This window comes from Uloborus diversus, unplaced genomic scaffold (assembly GCF_026930045.1).
Source record: "Uloborus diversus isolate 005 unplaced genomic scaffold, Udiv.v.3.1 scaffold_500, whole genome shotgun sequence".
Classification (NCBI taxonomy): Eukaryota; Metazoa; Arthropoda; class Arachnida; order Araneae; family Uloboridae; genus Uloborus; species Uloborus diversus.
The window spans coordinates 29,770-51,152 of NW_026558682.1; the positions used below are offsets into that span (position 1 = coordinate 29,770).

At 32.9% G+C, this 21,383-nt stretch overlaps 2 protein-coding genes across 2 annotated transcripts in view; one reads left to right on the forward strand and one right to left on the reverse strand.

Annotated features, from left to right (window-relative positions):
• LOC129233527 (uncharacterized) overlaps positions 1 to 8,805 on the forward strand; it is a 32,736-nt gene extending 23,931 nt beyond the window's left edge. Inside the window, exons 6-11 of the mRNA XM_054867539.1 lie at positions 267 to 300; positions 332 to 391; positions 2,558 to 2,644; positions 7,218 to 7,286; positions 8,254 to 8,394; positions 8,468 to 8,805. Coding sequence (XP_054723514.1) covers positions 267 to 300; positions 332 to 391; positions 2,558 to 2,644; positions 7,218 to 7,286; positions 8,254 to 8,394; positions 8,468 to 8,632 — 556 coding nt within the window. The 3' untranslated portion in view covers positions 8,633 to 8,805. The remainder of the gene's footprint in view (positions 1 to 266; positions 301 to 331; positions 392 to 2,557; positions 2,645 to 7,217; positions 7,287 to 8,253; positions 8,395 to 8,467) is intronic.
• Positions 8,806 to 8,823: 18 nt separating this feature from the next.
• LOC129233526 (ribosome biogenesis protein WDR12 homolog) overlaps positions 8,824 to 21,383 on the reverse strand; it is a 57,250-nt gene continuing 44,690 nt past the window's right edge. The window contains exons 11-13 of the mRNA XM_054867538.1: positions 20,341 to 20,473; positions 14,010 to 14,133; positions 8,824 to 8,965 (exon numbers count right to left, since the gene is read on the reverse strand). Coding sequence (XP_054723513.1) covers positions 8,936 to 8,965; positions 14,010 to 14,133; positions 20,341 to 20,473 — 287 coding nt within the window. The 3' untranslated portion in view covers positions 8,824 to 8,935. The remainder of the gene's footprint in view (positions 8,966 to 14,009; positions 14,134 to 20,340; positions 20,474 to 21,383) is intronic.

Below are 21,383 nucleotides of genomic sequence, written 5' to 3' on the forward strand. Positions count from 1 at the left end.
CATGAGCCAACAAAAGAGATTATGTACCACAAATGATAAATACTTGCTAATGAAAGTTTACTATGAATGCAACTGGTGAAATAATTTTGAAATTTGTCCTTTCTTTTACGCAGTGTTGCAAATGAGTTTTTTGTGAAAAGAAATTTTGGCTTGAAACTTCCAAACACATGCTTTTTTTTTTTTTTTTTTTTTTTTTTTTGAGTAAATGCAAAAACTTTTGTTCAAGCTTTACTGTCTAAAAAAAATAGAATTTTTTTTTTCTTTAGTGATGAAGAAAATGCAGAAGAAAATTGTGCAAGTGCTATAAAATTATGCAATGAAAGTGGATCCTTCAAATCCTGATGCCTACCAGTGTTTTGCCGGTTTTCATCTTATTAGAGAAAGACTTGAGGTAGTTCTGCTGAAAAAAAAATTATCTGCTGAATTCTTATTTGCAACACAGCATAGTTGAATTTTTTCAAATTTATGCAGTATGTAAATTGGCGATTTTGACACATCTTTTAGTAATAATAAGAAAACAGTACACTTTGTATTTACTTATTTTTTGTTTTAAAATATAATTATGTATTTTAATATATGATAGCATAGAAAAATGATAGATCCAAGCTCAATTTTAAAGTCCTTCTGATCATTCATTTTTTTGAATTTTTTACCATTATGTTGAATAGCTGCAGTAAGGTATCATTCAAATATGAGAAATTTTAATTTCTGTGAAACCGGAGAGAGGTAAGCATCGATTCCATGAAGTAATTAGAAGATATAATAAATCTAAAAGTGAGGTGAATAGTTTGTTTTATAGGGGAAAAAAAACCCCCATTAAATGCAAAGTAAAAAAGCAAAGTTTGTCTTTTGCCAAGACAGTTTAAGAAATGAAGATTTATTAGGTTAACAACTAGTTTAAAACTTCGTTCTTGATAAAATGTAAATGTTAAAAAATGATTTTGCACTAGGCAGATTATGCTCAATGCATGTGCAGCGAATCCCCAATTTTACGTTTCTCAAGTGACTGAGTTAAAAAAAAAACTTACAGGAAATACATAGCAACGAAACTGATGAGGGGACCCGATAAAAAAAATGTTTAATGCAAAACATAGATTCGGGGGACATAAAATCGGGGAATCGTAAAAATATTTATAATTTATTTTTTTAATAAAAACTCTGGGGGTGATATTGTACTTTTTGATACCGATTGTATTAGCATATTTTTTAGCATGGCAAAGTGAAATGGAGAAATATTTACTTTGTTTTTAGCTCCACTTATCTGGTATTATTCTAACTATGTAGTACCATATGTAGTCTATTCCAGTCATTAAAAAAATACTGCCAAAGATGAAAGTATTTGGTAATACAGGCAATTTTTAAAAAATTGATACTCATATTGTAATATTTTGTTGTTAGTCAAATATTATTCTTGTTACTATAAAATGATTAAGTTCTGGCTATTAACATTAAAAATATTAATTGAGATCTCCTAATATTCAATGCAGTATTAATTTAGTCAATATTAAGCTTATTTGTATTTTAAAATAATTGTACAATTAGTCAAGTACATACAGGGCAAAGTGAAATAGTTTGTTTCATTTACCCACTCATTTAATACAAATCACTTACGTTTTCGTTTATTAATTCTTTTACATTCCTTCATTTAGTAATTCACCTATTCATTCATTCATTCACTTATTTTCTAATTCATTCTTTTACTTGCTCATTTATTTTTCTTCACATATTAATTGATTTATTCATTTAATTATTTCTTTATTGTTTCAGAATCTTTTCATTTATTCATTTAACCATTTATTTACTGATTCTTTTAATCAAAAATATGTTTTATAATCGAATAGAAAATATTTCATTAGAAAAATATTTTATTTTTCACTTTGCCCCATGAAAAAAAACAAGTGAAAATTTTTTCACTTTTTTCTTTTTTTGAAGGCTCAAATTTACTGTCAATAATAAAAAAACGCTGTTTCAACGCAAGTTTTATTATAAAATACAATGTTCTCTTTATGTAATGTAATTTTCAAAACAAATATCTGATTTGTTTATTTTGAAAAAACTCAGTCATCTTAACCATTTTACTTTTGCCCCCACATTCCCCTACTAATGCAAAATAAAAATGTAATATTTCATTCAATCAACCCCGGTTTGACTACTGATTAGATGGAAAGGCAAACTTCCAGTTTAAAGGCGGCAATAGACACATCCATTACTTTTCCAGAGAAGCCAGCTTTTGCAGATGTATGTTAGCCTCGAAACTTAGCAGAGTCACGTTCAAATGAGCGGAACATGTGCATCAAATTTTTTACCTGTCCCCTTCATTCAGATAGACTCTCTTTACTGGACGTTTGCCAATTCCATATAATCCATGGTCAAACTGTAAATTATTTTATGCATTTGAAATTAAAACATAAAAGCAACTGTATATAATAACCTTTTTTGTTTAATTCATTTTTAAATTTCTTTCACCAGTTAAGGCGAATCTTGTACATTAGGCAGAAGTTAAGAGGGAATGAAACCTTACCTGTTTGTTGATTTTATATTATTCTTTATCTCTTAGGAAGCTAAAGAAGCAATTCAAAAGAGCCTGTCATTATGGTTGCCCCAACATGAAGCAATGCGTGATGGAGAAAGTAATGAAATGGAGGTAATTATTGAGATGTTTTGTTTTTTTATCATGCAATTCTTGAAAATTCACCAACCATGCAGAACATGGAGTTTGACAGTTGAATTTATCTATGAATAGAACCATGTCATTGTGCTGAGTTAATGAATGAAAAACTACAGCACTTTTTTGTTTGATGGTTTTTAAAGTACCAGCAAAATTCTAAAGGAGGGGTTTTTGAAAATAACATAAGGTTGCGAAATATTTATATGTTTCCTGAAACACGTATTAAGGAAATAAAAGTTATAAAATAAGCATCGAGCAGTGTGGTTTTTCATATTTATAATTTTTACCCATTAAGAACATAGAACAAAAGCATTCATAGCTTTTTACTTTAGTTTTCAAATTTATTTTCAATTCTAGTCCCATCTATCTTCATAAATATGAAATGAAAGTTAACACCTTCTTTGCTACTCAGACAAAATAAAGTTTTCAACTGAAGAGCTGGAAAATCCAAGAAAGTACCTGATTAAGAAAGGCTATTAAATATTTTATACAAGGAGCTGAATGCATGGATGCCCTGTGCCCACCATTGTCATGGCAGACACCACCACTAAAATTTTAAAGAGGTCTTTTTTTTTGTGGGGGGGGGGGGGGGTCATGGGTGCCTGAATTACATAATTACATTTTCCTTATAGAAATGTGGGTTCTTGGTTGCCTGCTGGAGCTTCCTCTGGATGGTGAGGCAGGAAATATGTGCTATATTTAGTTCATATTCAGTAGGGTCTGGTGGGGTAAAGTGGTCATAAAAATCGTAGATTTTCAACTTAGGTGGATATTAAATACAATAAATTCTTTAAAACACTTCAACTTTTTTTGTTGTTATTTTACATTGCATTATTAAAGAACACAATACATAGAATTTCAAGAAAAATTCTATTGATTTAAGTAGTTTTATAACAGTTTCATTTCCATATGTATTTATGACCACTTTACCCCATGGGGTGGGGGAAGTGGTCATAGTATGGGGTAAAGTGGTCATAGTTAAAAATAGATGCAAAACCGTTACAAATAACCGTAATATTTGTATATTTCGGTTATTTTTATAGTTATAAGTATATGCACGAGTGTATGCGGGTATACATGATCATGTATACGTGATTACCTACAGTATACATGTCTACGCGAGTATATACGCGTATAAACAAACATCATATGCGTGTATGCACTTGTATCTCAAGTATATACATGCATACCTGAGTATATGCGTGTATAGTAGACATATATACGCATATATAGGTATACATACATATACGGATATACACGAGTTATTTCGTGGATACATCTAGTTCGTGTTTGGTACATGCCTACTGACGTACATACATATGGAAGTAACGAGTATTACAAGTATGTTTACACGTAAACACCATTATGTACCAGTATAGACGTATATATGTTCACTTACATGTATATCAGTACATGTATGTATACAAGGGTATATCCCCTAATACACATGTATGCTTACAGAGTGAATTCAAGCTCTGGGGCTAAAATCAAAGGGGTGTGAGAAGGGAGGATACGAAGCAAAGAATCGTAATGAACTTATGGTCGCTGACGCGCTGCATGCACAGTAAGCCAGAAACCGATGGATGCAAAACAGGCCACAAATTAATTACACAAAGATGATTTTTACTTGACCCGGCTGGTGGCGAGATGGTTAGGCGCTGGCTTTGTATGTTTGTGGGGATGACGGTCGGTGGATTTTCGAGGTGCAGAAAATCATCATGTCGTGTGATTATGCGGCATGTAAAAGATCCCTAGGGTATTCGTTTGGCTTAGAAATCCCTAGGCAAAATTAAAATCCTAGTGCAATTTTGCATCAAAGAGAGCCCAGGTGCCTCCCCCAGGTGGAAACTGGGCGTTAAAAAAAACTATAGTGACATGCATCAGGGCCTTAATGGTGACACATGTAAGACTGATGCATTGTAGGGGGAGTGCACCAGGTCTGGTTATGGCTCAGACGCCTCTTCAGGTGGGACTCTTATACACCCTCATTGGAAAAAAAAGATGATTTTAACCAACATTTTAGTTTTTAAGAAATATTTAGAGCAGATGTTAAAGTTACGGCCTGTAGTAGTTCTAATACACGCATCGCAACAAAGGCACAGCGGCTGATGAAAGTTTTTCAAAAGTCTCATTGTTGCAACAGAGAGTTCTTTGTGATTGCGGCGCATGTATTACAGCAGCCGGCCCCAAATTTCATCAATCTCTTTAACACTTTCGAAGACCTAAAATGTTGCGTAAAATTGTATTTGTGTAATAAATTTGTGACCTGTTTTGCATCCCTCAAGTTCTGACTTTGCGTGCATGTAGCGCGTCAGCGTTGTGTTTGTCACCATATGTTTCTTATGATTCTTGCTTGTTCTACTCCCTTCTTACATCTTTTAAGAATTTTCCCAATAGTTTAAACTCACCCTGTATACATGTATATCATATGCTTGTGTGTAAGTGTCCACTCGAGTTTTGAGTATGTACGCGTATATACGTGTCTACCTGAGTATATAAGTGTTCGTATATATACAAGTATAAGCGGGTACTGTTCGTTTTCCTAATCCGAGACTTAGCGCCAATTTGCGCATGCGTCAGGTCTGCTGTGATTTTATCAAAATAGGGAGGGAAACCCGGAAGTAAAAGGAGCAAAATAACGTGTTCAAAGACAGCAAGTGCGAGTGGTAATTGCCCATCCTCAACCTATAGCCCCTTTTTTGAAATGGAATCTGTCCTGAGTGGTAGTCTTCGCTTTCGAGAACGGACAGTATATACGTGTATAGTCGAACGTATATCTTTATAAACAAAAAATACTTGCAGATATCCATATACTACGCGTTTATTGGTGCATTTATGTGAATACGTATATATACGTGCCTACACGAGTATATGCGTATGCATACGCATACACTGGTATATTTAATCCTTTTTACTGTAAAAACAATACATATTAAGTGAAATTGATGTTTCATTTATGTCTGCCTCATACTTAAAGATTAAGTGACTTTAGAAGGACAATGTTCGTTAAGCCTAATATTATGACCACTTTACCCCATCTTACTTAAATTGTTCTAAAAAAATCAACCAAAATAGATTCAGCTAACTACTAATGAGTAAGAGTTCTTGAGACATGTAGGAACCTTCCTGTGCAGTCAATCTGTTCATAATTCTAACAAACAAAATTTTCCAAGAAAGTTAAAAGAGGTGTTTAGATTTTGAAACTTTTCATATTCACACAAATTATTTTATTTTACCAAATAAAATTTTGCCAGTTGTGAAATTTTGTATTTAAAATGTAGTTTCTAACTGCCCTATCGTAAAATAAAATTTTCACATTCATTCGAACATTTATTTCCAAGCTATAGTCATTTATTTGACATATGACCACTTTACCCCATTGACCACTTTCCCCCACCAGACCCTACAATTCTTACAGTTCAGATATATTTTAGTACCAACCTTCTGAATTTTCATTCCTCAGTAGTGTTTTGTTCCGAGTCTTGTTTATGTATTTGTAATGGATTCTATTGGTACTTAATTTGCTGATTCGATGCTTAGTCTTGATTGTCCTACCCAGACCTTAAATTTTGCAACTGAGATGTCATTTAGGGTGACACAGAATCTGTGTCAATGTCTCTTGCATCCTTTGCCAAGGTATCAGTGTTCTCATTTCCTGCAATGCCAACATGTGCTGAAATCCACTACCTAAGGCAATTCTTATTTAAATTGAGAATTTGTTCTGGCTACCTGCGTATGTTGCAAATGAGTCAAGGACAGCCTTAGAGTTGCTAAAGATAACTAATCTGCTAGCTCTCTCTGCTTCTTGGAAATTGGTGTATTCAACTAGTGCTTTCTTGAATAGCAAAAAGTTCACATGTATCATCACAGGATCATGCTAATTAAAAACTTACATTTTAAAGAAACATTTTTTTTTTCAAAAGCCTGTTTTCAATGTTTTTTATCAATTAAAATTCAAGCACTGCTTTAAACAATTTTATTTGTAATACTTTGAAGTTTACTTGCTCTATCTACCCATGGTATTATTGAAATGCTTCTGTATTGCAGTAGTTAATACTGAAAAAAAAAGTTTGTACGCTATTTAGAAAACAAAGTAATACACTTATTGAAGAGGGGTTAATTATAGGCTTGCCAGATTTCTGAAGTGTTCAACCGGGACACCAGAGTTCCGGCATTCATTTTACGAGTTATTGTTGCAAATGATAAAGTAATTATACTAAATAATCCTTTAATCCTTAAAAATTATTATTTTTTTTAAACGTTTTTGGTCATTGCAATCAAATTTATCTTTTTCCGGTACATGAAGTAAACCGGCCAGGACACCAGGATTTTGTCTGAAAACTGGGACTGTCCCGGTCAAACCAGGACGCCTGGCAAGCCTAGTTAATTATACATTGTTAATTGCTGTAAAGTGTATTTACAATTATTCATTCATTCTTAAAAATTACTTTGTCATTTGTATTTACAAATGATCTATCATTCAATGATTTTAGAAATCTACTTGTCTTTTAATTTGGTTAAAAATGTGTTTAAAATTATTTTTTTTTAGATTGTGTTACCTGGACAAGATAGCAGAACAAAAACAAGCAAGATACTGATAGAGGTTGAAATGTTTGAGGTAACATCACAGTGAAACTTATGAACTCATAGTGCTTTTTTTTCTTTAGTAGAATATAATAATGAATAGTGTGCATTATTATTGACTTTGATTGTTGGTTATTTGTATTGATGTTTTGTCCTTAAATTTTTACTATGATTTATTAAAAGGCTTTAGAATTACTTATATACAGAAACATCCAAACCTCATTTTGATGGATTAAATTGGTCTAGTTCAGGGGCACCGTGGTATGATCATAATACTTCTGGAACATTAATGTAAATTTAGGAGATGAGTTGAAGTTGATAAAAAGTTATGAATGAGTTTTTTTACTGTTTCCCAAGTTCTGTTTGCATAATTGTAACAGTACTGGTATTAATAATTAGAATGTTCCCCCAAGTGAGTTTTCAGTGTCACATTTAAGTGCAGATTTTTGATGCTATTTCAATAAAATATTTATTTTTGTGCAAGTACCCTAGACTTGGCTCTAACGTAAATGATACATTGTATGAAGTACGTTTTACCCAAGCTTTGCCTTCAATTCAGAAGGCAAACTGTACCATGCTGGGACACTCGCTGGCGAGATGAATTCACTTTATCTGCCAGTTTACTGGCTCTCTTAGCTTCAATGAGATGACATCTGCCTCCAGCTCATTATTCACTATTCCAGACTAAAGAGTTCTAATAAGAACAAAACTGCAGTCTCTGGATGTGATTACTGGGCTGTCTGGTTTATTGCACTTATGGGCTTTTACAAGCTTGAAACAAGAAAATGCACCACTCTTCTTCGGTACAAGTTCTTCCATTGTGGTATCCAGTTTTTTAAATCAAAATTGTATAAAGTATATTTTTGAAGGGGGAAGGAGCAGTTTAAAATTTATGCTGTTTTTTCTTTTTTTTTTCTGATTTTATGCCTGTTAACTGATTTGATGTTAGATTGATTGTACAGTTTGTTAGATTGATGTTAATACATTCAAAATTTTTGAAGGAGGCTACAACAATATTGGAGGGATTGCTAGCAGAGAATGACGAGAACGTCGAGTTCTGGTACCTACTAGGTTTGGCCAATTACATGCATGGAGAAGAGTACAAATATAATGCTCATTATTACTTCCAGAAAGCCAAAGAGGTATAATTTTTTTTTTCTTCTGAAAAGTGTCATTAATATGCTTGTACTTAAAGGACCATATTTATTTGTAAAGATTGGTACAAAATTTGGATTTGAAGATGAAGAAATGGAGCCACAAGTTGATGACTTCATCGAAGAACTAAGGAAGGATTATCCTTTAGATGAAGAGGATGAACAGGATTCAAAGGAAGCTGAATTTGACTCTTCTTCTGATTCGCAAGATGAAATGGAAACATAGCAGTGAAATGTTTTTTTGCATTTGTAAATCGGAATAATTTATTCTAAAATTTTATCAGTGATATTAATAACTTATGATTTTGAAAATTTTCATTGCAACAGTTAGTGCAGTTTTTAAAATTGAATTCAAAAGTTATTTCCGCATTTTATTCTGTGTATATATGTAAATATTTTTACAAAAAAACAAAACATGTATTTGCTATTATTATCTTTATTAATAAATATACATCCTGGGTTGACTAACTGCAAGAAAGTTTTTAAAATAATTTATTTACAGCTTTTTTTTTTTTTTTTCCTTTACAACTTAACTTTCCATGGCTTCTTCAGTTTTACCCTGTGGGAGAAAAAGAAATGTTTAATTAAGCTTTACAAGAAATTCCACCAGCAAGCTTCTTAAAATTAATACTATGTTGTGAAAGGCTGCAAACATTAAATTATAATGCAGTACTGGCTTCTATGCACTGCAACAGCTATTTCTTAACCCTACTCAGACTAGTGTAGTGACAAAATACACTATCTTAGCAGATGTTTGATACTTAATTTATGCTTCATGAAATGAAAATGCATGTTTTGTTCATTTATTTTGTATATAATTATGTCATTACCCTTTTTGCCCTGCTCTTAATGAATACAATATGAGGCATGTTTTTCAAATAGGTACCGTTTTGAAATAAAAAGATAAGCAAATAAATTTATTGCACAAAAATCTATCACCCTAACACTATTTTTCGACATTGCTTCCGTAATTTTCAAAGCATTTCTCATAGCGTGGTAGATTTTTGTATACCTATTTGTAGAAAGTTACCGCCTGTGTAGTCAACCGTGGGGTAACATGTCCTCTGAGCTCATCATTGATATTGTGCTATTGGCCGTCAAGGGAAGACTTTAGAAGCCGAAGCCGGAATAAATGGAAGTTGCTGCGAGCGAAGTTGGGGATGTTCAAAAACGTCCCAGCCGAAGTCGAGTAAGAGTCCTCATAGTTGACTACACAGGGGGCAACTTTCTACGAGTAGGTATACGAAAACATGTATCATTCTATGACAAATGCTTGGAAAATCACAGGAGCAATGTAGAAAAATGGCGTAAGTATGGTAGATTTTTTGTCCAGTAAATTTCTTTGCTCTATCTGTACTTGTTCTTCTTTTAATTTCAAAATGGTACTTACTTTAAAAACATGCCTTGTGTTTGAACATTTTCATTATGAGCAATGCAAATAACGGCAATATTGACGAATGCATACCAAATGAAAGTATAATATACCTATTTTCTGCAGGCAAATGGCCTGTCACCTAACTTGTGAACTGCTAAGTGGAATTAAAATGCTATGGACAGTTTCACACATAGCCCAGTCATTGAAGGTCATTAGGGGTAAGCTAAATTATACAGAATGGTAGCACAGTATAACCTCTGTTTAACTATTGTTAAGGAACAGGGAAATGTTTTTGTTAAATTGAAGTTATACTGTATTTAAAGTATACACTACTTATCACATCCGACCTGCGTGGCCCGTTCATTAAATGTTACAATTCAAAGAGCAAGATTTATGACAATATTACAAATTTGGAGCCAAATATATAAAAATCAGTTGCATTAACAAAAGGAGCATCAAGTAATAAAAGATCAAGTATTCAAGATAACAAAAATTAGCTTGCAATTTTCTTTCCTTTTTCGTATTTTTCCTAGTATTTCGTATTTTAGCAAAATATTTTGAAATTTCATTTGTGCTCTAGCCCGCAAGAACGTTTTTAGTATGATCTGCGGCCCTCAGGAAGAAAAAAATCCACTGGAGACCACTGTTATAAACTAATTTTGTTACATACACTTCCTATGTCGATAGCTCAGTTACACCATTTTACTAACTTCATTCATATACAAAGAAAACTCACTACAAAAACAAAAAGTAACTTCAACAAATTATAGCTTTTTATTTATAGCTGTCTTGGGAAGAAACATTTGAACAAAATGTATAGATAATATGTTGATGGACATTTAGTTGAAAATGGATTAAGGTTTAACTACAAATATGCAATATTTTGTTACAAACTACAAAATAATGTCAATGCTAACTATTTAAGTATTGCTTGAAATAAATCAGGAATAGTATATTTTAACTGATTATTTCCTTGCAGTGGATATTATTATTATTAACGTTTAATATTAGTTTGTAACACATAATGTTTTACAATTGCAAGATATCAGTTGGAAAAGTTCACTTGGAGCAGAGGAGCTTAACTCGTCATTAGCTTACAAATCAGTCTGTTGCTTGAAGAATATTGACAGTCCCACTCTTGTGGGGAAGTTTAAAACATAACCAAGTTTTAATCTAGTGGTCAACTCTAAAAAGATGTTGATGAGGGGTGTCAAAAGTTAGTGTGGGTTTTGCTAAATCAAAAGTTAAGTTTAGGGAGCTTTTACACAAACTTTTACTTAAACTTATTTAGGTTTAAAACTTCCTGCAGAAAAATAGGCTTGGCAATGTACTTCAAGCAACAGACAGATTCGTAAGCCCATGACAATCACCAAGTGAACTTCTACTAATATCATGTAACTGTAAAACATTGTGTGTTGTGTTACAAACTGTAGCTGTCGTAAAGCTGGGTTCGATTGCACATCTATGTGTGGGAACTGTAGTGGAATGCACTGTAAAGATATTTTGGATCAAAGCAACAAAATAAAAGATCACCCCTTATAAAAGACTAAAAAATGATAACCAAAAGTAATACTAAATGTTAATATCTGCTGCGATGAAGTAATCAGTTAAAATATACTATTCCTGATTTATTTAAAGCAAGACTTAAATAGTTAGCCAAGCATTAATTTTATTTTGTAGTTTAACAAAATATTGCATGTTAGTAGTAAAAGTTTAAAGTGAATGTCATTACATTGTAGTTCGAATTCAACTAAATGACTATCATTATATTATCATCTATAAGTTTTGTTCAAACATTTTTTCCCAAGACGTAATGATAAAAAACTATAATTTGTTGAAGTTACATTTTGTTCTCTTAGTGAGTTTTCTGTATATGATTAAGTTAGTAAAACAGTGTAACAGCTATCTACATAAAAAGTGTGTGTAGCATAATTAGTTTATAAGTGATCTCCAGTGGATTTTTTTCTTTCCAAGGGCCGCAGATCATACTAAAATTGTTCTCATGGGCTGGAGTATATATAAAATTTCAAAATATTCTCTTTTCTAAATGACATGGGAAAATACATAAAAGGAAAGAAAACTGCAAACCAATTTTTGTTATCATTACTTGGTGCTTGTTGTGTTAAGTGCAGCTTTTTTGCACAAACCAATTTCTAAATATTTGGCTGCAAATTTGTAGCATGGTCACTAAACGTGCTCTTTGAGTTGTAACATTTCACAAAACAACGGGCCACACTGATCAGCTTTGCGGCCATAGGTTAGGCATCACTGGTTTACCATCTTGTTAGGAATGAAATAAAAAAGGAATACCTTGGTAATATCATTAATCTTTGAGCTGTAAGCATGTAATCATAGTACCGGTCTTGCAATATTTCCGAAGGGTTAAAGGAGCAAGAAGGGTTAGGACTTAGTCTGCAAAGTATATACTAAAAAAAGCATACTAACATCTTGAAAAAAAATCAAGAGTTCCCCACATTAGTTGTGACACAAAAAGCGTATAATCATAGTACTGCTCTGGCAATGTTTTGGAAGGGGGTGGGGAGAGGAAGCAAGAGGGGTGGGGGTTGGAACTTGGTGTTTTTTAGTGCATACTTTAAGTACTAACATCCAGCAAAAATTTAGCTTACCTGTAATTTGTTGTGACAAGTAACCTTTATTTACTGGGCTAACATCTAGCAGAATTTACCTTCCAGAGGAGATGTTTTGGTCAATAATGTGCCAAATATGTCCAATGCCTGTTGGTTTCAATCCCCCCCCCCAAGGGGATTTTTCAGTTTTCAATCCAACAACTAAGTGTAGAGATAAACTTAGGTTTGCATTTGTTAATGACTTTTAAAAAGATTTTCAATAAGAATCCTTTCACATTAATTCAGTAAAGAAATGGCAGTGAGAAGCAAAGGAATGTAAGTGGCAAAATTAAAAAAATTGAGCTAACCAGTATAAATAGTAGGTGAAATTCTCCTCTGCCTATAGTTCTAGTAGCCCTGGTAGATTTAGAAAAACTTTTCAATGAACTTATCTTTAAATGAATTTACTCAAAACTTAAAATCCTAAAAGATGTTTTATCCTTTTGAATATCATTTTAATAAAAAAAAAAAAAACATTCAATAAAAGTTTTATAACCAGGGTTCCTGTTTTTTGTTTCAAATTTAACAATTTATATTTTGCAAAATAAAAATTTCAACAGTTAAAGAATTACGAATTTCAACAGTGCTTTGACCAATTAAAAAAAAGCTAATTTTTTGGTGCAGAGGAAAGAAGCAGCAGCATCGCATGCATCTCCTGATTATCCTTGGAATATGGTGGCACGGTAATCGCGGATAATTCACAGAATAAGTAAAAAACGACACTAGTGTATACAACATCTTTAGAAAGGTAAATAACATATGCATACATTCAAACAACAGCTAAAATGATAACATGTACAAATAATCTAAGTAAAAGTTGAAGAAGAATCGCCCATTATTGCAAATAAATTACACACATACGCGAGCAAATGTTGCTAAAAGTCTAACTTGAACAGATCAAGCTAGGTTACACCAAAAATTCATAGGGGATGGGAGAAGACTGGTCTGGTCACTCAATTACTCATGTAAGTCGTGCAGATCTAGAAATTAATAAGTAGTGTAGTTGTAAATAGTGTCAATCTAAAACTCAGGTTTAAAGTAGTCAGGTTTCGGTGACCATGGAAGCTTTGATGTCATTGCAAAAATAGATTCATTTGTTCAGTTAATCATTGTCGAAAAAATGAAGGTGTGAAAGGTTGCAGATAATCCAACTCATGGGTAATCAGGAGTTTACTGTACTTAGAAATTATAAGTTTTTCTAATTTCTGTACCTCAGCGCCAGAATAACGAAAGTCACATAATCGCAACTTTACAGGAGGGAGGAAAAACAGTTGCACGGTGCATGCAAAAGATGGGACGCACTCTTTTAACGTTGGCAAATAATTACAAAGGTTTATAAAGAATTAGGTTCACATGGCTGGATGCGGAATAGACTTCTATATTTAATGCACTAATAAACTGAAAATCTCAATTTTTGGACCTGTGTCAGCCTTGAGATTTTTCATTTTAACATTGTGTACTTTATTACATTTATTTGGCTAGGACAGTTTTAAAATCTTTTACTTTACACTTTAGGGAAGTTGCTAACTGTAGGTAAATAGACAGTGCAGTGTACAGAGGCTGATACCAAGAGGTTACTGAGTAAACTTAAAATTACTTACTTTAAATTTATACAACTTAACATGGTTATCAGCTCCTCCACTAACAATAAGATCTTTGGAAGACCAGTCAACAGAAAGCACTTTGTCTTCATGGCCAGAAATATCAAATAGAGGTGCTTTCGGACTAAAAAGAAATGAAAAAAATTGATTTAATTCAAGTTGAAACACTTCATTTTATTTGTCACTAGTGATACCCGCACGGCTTCGCCCGTAATAGAAAAATTAAAGGTCTTTTGGTTCGCTTGTATATTTACAAATAATGTATGGTGAATTTTCTCGCCAATTGGCTTGTACCGACGTTACAGTTCCACGTTATGATAATTTCGTATCTCGCCAATTGGCTTGTGCCCATGTTACGGTTCCACGTTATGATAATTTCGTAATTTATGATAGTTTTTTTTCTTAAAATTGGAATAAAAAAAGAACCACATCGAATTTTCGAAAAATCGCTTCGAGGTGCACACTCCCATGCTACATACTAACTTCGTGCCAAATTTCATGAAAATCGGCCGAACGGTTTAGGCGCTATGCGCGTCACAGACATCCTACAGATATCCTCCGGACAGAGAGACATTCAGCTTTATTATTAGTAAAGATTAGTGAATAAGCATTTCGATGGGCAAGCTCACACCACAAGTGGAACAAGATTTTAGATACACAAACAAATTAAACATACTTGAAATACACTACTCAATCAAGATGAATACTACCCATCAAAACTTTATTGTATTTATCTATTTTCATATTTAACTATATATGGCATTTCAGGAAGGGGAGAGGGAGACGAGCTCTGTTGCAGAAATAAACTAGTATGTTGTGGCCGTTACAAAACTTTCATCTATATATTTCTTATGAATTCTAACCCCTCCCCATGCTTGAGAAAGCAATATTCCCAGAAAAAATAAAATTTTGCACATAAAACACTTGAGGATCGACCCAATTTCCGAATTATCGCAAAAGCAAAGAGCGAAAATTGAAAGTTATTTTAAAAGCCTTGCTTGAATTACTTACGAATATTTAAAAAAAGTAATGAGCACCTCTCGGAGCGATTGGCACTAAAATTGAACCAACTATTGTTTACATATATGTTCACATTTGTTCCAAATTTCATCCAGAACGCAGCATTACTTTTTGAGATATAGCACTCGCAATGAAAAAGAACATTCGATTGCACCACCCCCTTTTCAGCTCTTGACGCCAAAATAAAATCAGCTCTTGTACCCTCTAAGGGCTACTTGTCGATAAAATTTTGTTTGATTCTGTTCATTATTTCTTGAGATATAGCAGTCACAAGTGACTACAAAAAACGTTCTATTACTGAGCCCCTTTTTGAGCTATTGACAATAAAATTGAATCAGCACCTGTACACTAGGGTGGTCCAAAATTTTGAAGGTGAAAATTTTTTGAGTCCTACCCTCCCATTTTGTTCCAATGTATTAAAAAATAAATCAGACAAAATTTGAAAACATTTCGATTATATTTAGAGGTAGCTCAACGCAGATCAAGTTTTCATCATTGCTGAATAGAACGTGTATGACACACGACCATTGACCTCACTAAGGTAAAATACAATTGCTATTTTTATTAACAAGAAAACAATTGCTTTATAAAATTGCTATTTTATATAGAGACTTAACAATAGCCATTATGAAAATACTTTTGTAAATACAAGTAAATACATAAAATCTATTCCTTTAACAGTCGTGATCAAATAAATTTTCAACTTGTTGTTGCTTATGTATGTATTCTTAATTGTTTTGATTTTGATTTCACCACTGTTGGAATGGCAGTTTGCACTTATTTTTGAAATGCATATGTCTCTTTACTTTAAAATAACTGAGCATGGCAAATACATCAATTAGATCAAAATCAGAGGTTTATATTCTTAGTTCAACCATAAGTGAGCTGACAGGTAGTAAACTACCTTCAATTCGTATGGTATTGGGTATGTTTCTTCATAACCATATTGAATTAAAGAAAACCTTAAGAGAATCTTCAAGAAATACAATAGAAGAAATAACAAAATTTTGGTAGAAAGCCAGAATACCCGTACAAAGACCCCAAAACTGTCAGCCCAAGTTAGAAAAACTTTATTAACAATGGAAGTTATTGAAAAAAAAAACAGAAGTACAATGACACAAAAAAATAAAGAAGGTGAGCTTTGCGGGACTGGGGCCTAACTCAGGGACGGCATTTCAACATTTCATTTGGGGGGTCGAGTTTTTTAAACATGAATTTTCTCAATATGGAATAAAATACCAGTACATTTTTTTAAGTAAGGTCATTAAAGAAATTCAAATTTTAATTTCCACGCTTTTAATTTATTTTATAGTAAACTGTAACGGAAAAGATCTTGATACTGCCATTTCTAAAGTAAATTTTTAATGTTCGATTTTTGGAATCCAGAAAAACAAGGAAATCTTGGTACTATATTCCGTCAATGTCCAGTGGCATGCTCTTGGCAGTATAGCTGAAGATGAAAGTCTTGCTTGTCTCATCATGCACAAAAAAAAAAAAAAAAATCTCTAACCTTCTGAGACACAAAAATGATCTTTCACAGTTAGCTGAGTTGATTGGACTTGGTGAAAAATAATTGATGCTACAAAGTTATGTTAGAAAATGCATCTTTAAAAATTTTCTCTTAAAAAAAACCACGCAAGTTTAAAATTTGTGCTCTAGTCTTCATTTTTCGTCATTGAAGTACACTGGCTCTTCACAAAACAATTCTTTTTGCTTCGTTCAACAACTTTTACATGTAACTGAAATATTTTATTTATCTTGTTCAATAACCTGCACATATAATATTGAACTTAGATTTATCACTAAATCTTGTGTTAATTTCATTAGAAACTGAATGAATCTATTATTTGATACAAAATATTGAGCCAAACATAGGACTTTGCATCATCATGTGAATTTTTGTCACTTTTTTAAATGGGTCTAATAATTCCAAATTAACAAAAAACTCTTATATATATATATATAATAGGAGCTCAATCAAGAGTTCTAGCTTTAACTTTTGAATACCATTTTGTACCTCTCAGTTAAAGAAATACAAAAGTAAACCCAACAAAAGTACTTGTTGATGCACGATTTTTTTTCAAAAATAGCGTGTCTTTTGTAAGAAGTTTCCATGAAAGTATACAATGTATTGAATTGCTCAAATATGCCTCTTAACAGAAGGAATCAATGTTCACTCACTAACTGCACGTACATTTTAAATATAATCGCAATAATGAACTTAAAATACCAAGGAACTTCTCGTAAAAATCGGGCCAGTCACACCTGTGCACTGCCCTTTTACATTAGAAGCAGAAGCATTATCTTAACTCTGAACTTAAAAGTATGAGGCATTTAACCCATATGAGGAAATTTCTTCTTCAGTTGAAACAAACTTATTCTCCATCAGTTTTTTATTCTGGAAGTTCTGAAAATGATTCATGAATTTCTAAGTTATTACCCTAAATATCGAAAAACAGTTGCTCGTGTCTAGACAGGTCTCGAATTTCATCAACTTTTACTAAAGATCGTCTGCAGATTTTTTTTTTTTTTTAATTATTGCATATGATCACTGATTCGCGCGTTATGGGAATTGAATTTCCCGATTTCTTAATATTTTGCGCAAAATATTTGGGGGTTGAACCGCCCCCTCTTGCTCCCCCTATTTGCCGCCCCTGGCCTAACTGACAAAGTTTCTGCAATGTGCTTTAACACAACGAGTGTCAATACCGGGGAAAGCAAGGGTACCCGTGTTTTACTAGATCAAAAACTAAAGAAGAGGTTACTATATTTTCCACGTCGACATCACATTATAGAATTAATTATTGGTGCAGTGTTTAATAAATGTTTGGGTTTTTCTTCCGCACCAGACGTACCTCTTTTTAAACGATCATGACACGCAAGCGAGAGATGATTATCAAGAATGTCTTGAACTATGCTTAATATTTCTCGGTAAAGCTCCTCCACATGGTATCAAATTTAGCACCTGGGGCTATGCATCATGCTAGATGGATGTCCAAAATTTTGTATTGTTTCAAAATATGGATGTTTAGCTGTCAATTTATCGTCACGTCAATAGAAGAAAAGGGATTGCAAAAAATATGCATATTTATTGTACGTGTGTATTTAAAGGCTTGGATGACTGCTTCTATGCCTCAAAATGCACTGTATAACGATTTTAATGAAATCTTTATTGAAGTATAAAAAGATTGATGAAGACAAGCAAAACTGCAACGCCGAAATTTGCCAATCACCTGTGGTATTTGTCAGAAGAGCTCGTGGCATTAGCCCTTTTTGCCAATAAAGTGCCACACTGCATTAAAAGACAGATGGTGAAGGCAATGAATGAAGTAAACAGGAGTGGTGGAGCACCCTAAGATTTTGCTAAAACATTTTATGGATATGAAATTTGAAGAACTTGTGACAAAGGGGTCAATTTAATTTTTTCAAAGCATGGGTTTACCTGATACCTTCATTCACGCAGATCCAGAAATCTGGGAGCTTTAGGAGGATTTTGAGAAAGCAAAAAGGATTATTCAAGGAATTTCAGTGGTTAATGATAATGCTGAAAGGGGTATATCCCTTATAAAAGAGTAATAGAAAAATGACACGCAATGAAGAACAATTTCAATTCTTGTTGCAAGTTGTCGCAGAACATTGACGAGCTTATCCCGGATGTAAAAAGCAGAGTTTGTAATGTGTACTAAGGAAAGTCATATACATAACTGTTAAAATACTATTATTATGTAACTATTTTTAACTTACAAAATGCTGGCAATTTCAATTAAATAAATTACATACTTTTCCTAGTGTCAATTTCATTTCTATCTGCATATGTGGCATAAAATGGTAAAACTCGAAACTTTGAGGCTGTTGAGCTACCTCTAAATGTTAAAATTATGAGCTTAAACTTCACAATAATTATTTTTTCTTCAGATGGAACCAAATAAGGGGGTAGGACCAATAAAAATCAGGATTTTTTTAAAAAGGGCCTTTTTTGGACCACCCTACTGTACACGTTAAGGTTAAGGGCAACATATAGACCAAATTTTGTTTGATTCTGCCAGTTACATCATGGGGAATACAGGCACTCATAACTCAAAAAATGTTCTATTGCTCCACCCCCTTGGAGGAATTTGCACCAAAAACCAATGGGCACAAGTTCACATAGGGGCACCAAATTTTGTGGGATTTCATGCGGTAGTTTTTGCTGTAGAGCGGCCACAAAAAACCGGTTACACACAGATATTTTCCAAAAATGGTCGAAATAGACTCGGCACACCTCAAAACGTTCAAATCCGTCAAAATGTGCATGAAACCAATACTTTCTTCTATGTATTAGACATAGAAGAAAGTAAAAAACAAATATCCTAGAGATGAAAGATAAGATAAATTAAACAACACATAAAATGCAAATCCGATTCACATGTCTGTAGTTTTTTGCAAATTTGGACAATTCATGCGTTGTTTAATCATCTTTTTTTTTAACTACTTCAAAACGGCCAAGAACAAAGCCCCGCCCCCCCCCTACATAAAACTTATAAAACTAATGCTACTTTGATCCCTAACCAGACCTCCAAAGGACAAGGCCCCTATTTTACGACTAGGTTGACATGTCCTCTCATCTCCCCTGAACCACTACAGTGTTCCAACACAACCAAAACCAGTGTACAACCAAAAAACCGGCTACATTTTGCCGATTTTCCCGCCATTTAAAAAAAATACGCATTTTTGGCAATTTTTGAAAAACTAAGCATTCCTTTGAAATACCTAAAAGAATATGAACGGTTTCTTAAAAAACACCATATTACTTATCTATAACTTGGGAAAAGGTTTACAAAAACAAACTTCAAAGGGTTATCCTAAACTAGATTCGCGAATTTTGCGGATAGTTGATAGTGGAATCTAGAAATCCGTAAACCCAACCCAAGACTGCAATAAGGCATCAAGAACTCATAAATCAAAATTGCAAAGCAATAGCTCAAGCAAATAAGGAATTAGGTTAACTTTAAATGTTGGTTTTAAATCCTGTTGTAAAAATCGAGGCTTGTTACGTGATTTTTAAAATTGATGCTCCATTATAATGCGTAAATCATCCTTATTATTCTGGATAAATAACCACATTTCACAGTTTTTTTCCTCTCAAAGACTAAATATTTAGATCTTTTTTTTTTTTTAATTTTGTGAAACTATTTACTTATTTTCAATATTATTATATACTTATTTTCAACTTTTTGAATAATATCTTTTCCTTGCACAAAAAAAGTTAAACTCAAGTAAAGAATCGAAAAAAGGACAACCTGGAATAAAAATAAACACTTGAAAAACCAACCTTCTTGTGTCCCATAATTTGACCAGAGAATCCATAGATCCTGATATGAACTGGTATTCATCAGATGGTGACCATTTTACAGATGTTACCCATAAATTATGAGAGGAAAATGAAGATTTAACCAGGGCACCATCTAAAGAAAATAAAATTCATTAATAATTGAATGCAATGAAAGGAACAAAATCCGACATGAATGTAACAATAATAAATACAACAAACCTCTCCGAGTGGCCGTTCCGTGAAAATGTGGCTGCTCAGAGGGGGTGGGTGACTGCTCTTAAGGGTTTTCGTTATTTAACTCGCACAAGACAACTAATGTTATAATTCAACACTTTAAAATGATTTTTTAAGAAATTAAAGAGTAAAAAAGTTTTTTTTTCCCAAGATTTCTCTTTTCTTTTTTCAAAAAGAAGTTTGCATTTGTTTACAACTGTATGTTTACATCTGTATATTACAGAAACTGCTTTTTCTTTTCAAATTTAATTTTAACTTGTTAAAGTAAATCCTGAATTGAGTTAGCAGCTATGGCTGTCGAATTAGGGATGATATCATCAATTTTCTCTAAAATTTGCTCCTTTGAAAACCAATTTTTATTTATCACAAATAATGTTAAAAACTTCATCATCTAAATCCAAAAAACCCCCTAAAGATCAAAATTTTTTTTTTTTTTTTACAATCATGAATCAACAAATAAAAATGTCAAAATTTAAATCTACCCTAAAGCTAAATATTATTGTTTTCTTTCTTTGAAAAATATATCAGTCCTCATAGATTACTAAAATGATCAATCCCCCAAACACACACCCAGCACTACAAAAACACAGAGAACACCTACCTGTTCACTTAATGAAAGGATACAGGTCAAAAAAATAACTGAAATGGTAGAGTAGACGCCAGTCTATTTTGGAGCCCAGACTTGCTACTACCCTGGCACTCAGAAGGGTTTGAGTGGCCGCTCTTAAGGGCTGATTTAACATTTATAAGAATAAGCCAAAAATTTCGTGCTCTGGGAAACCAGCTGCTAAACAAGGGTAGCCAGTTCG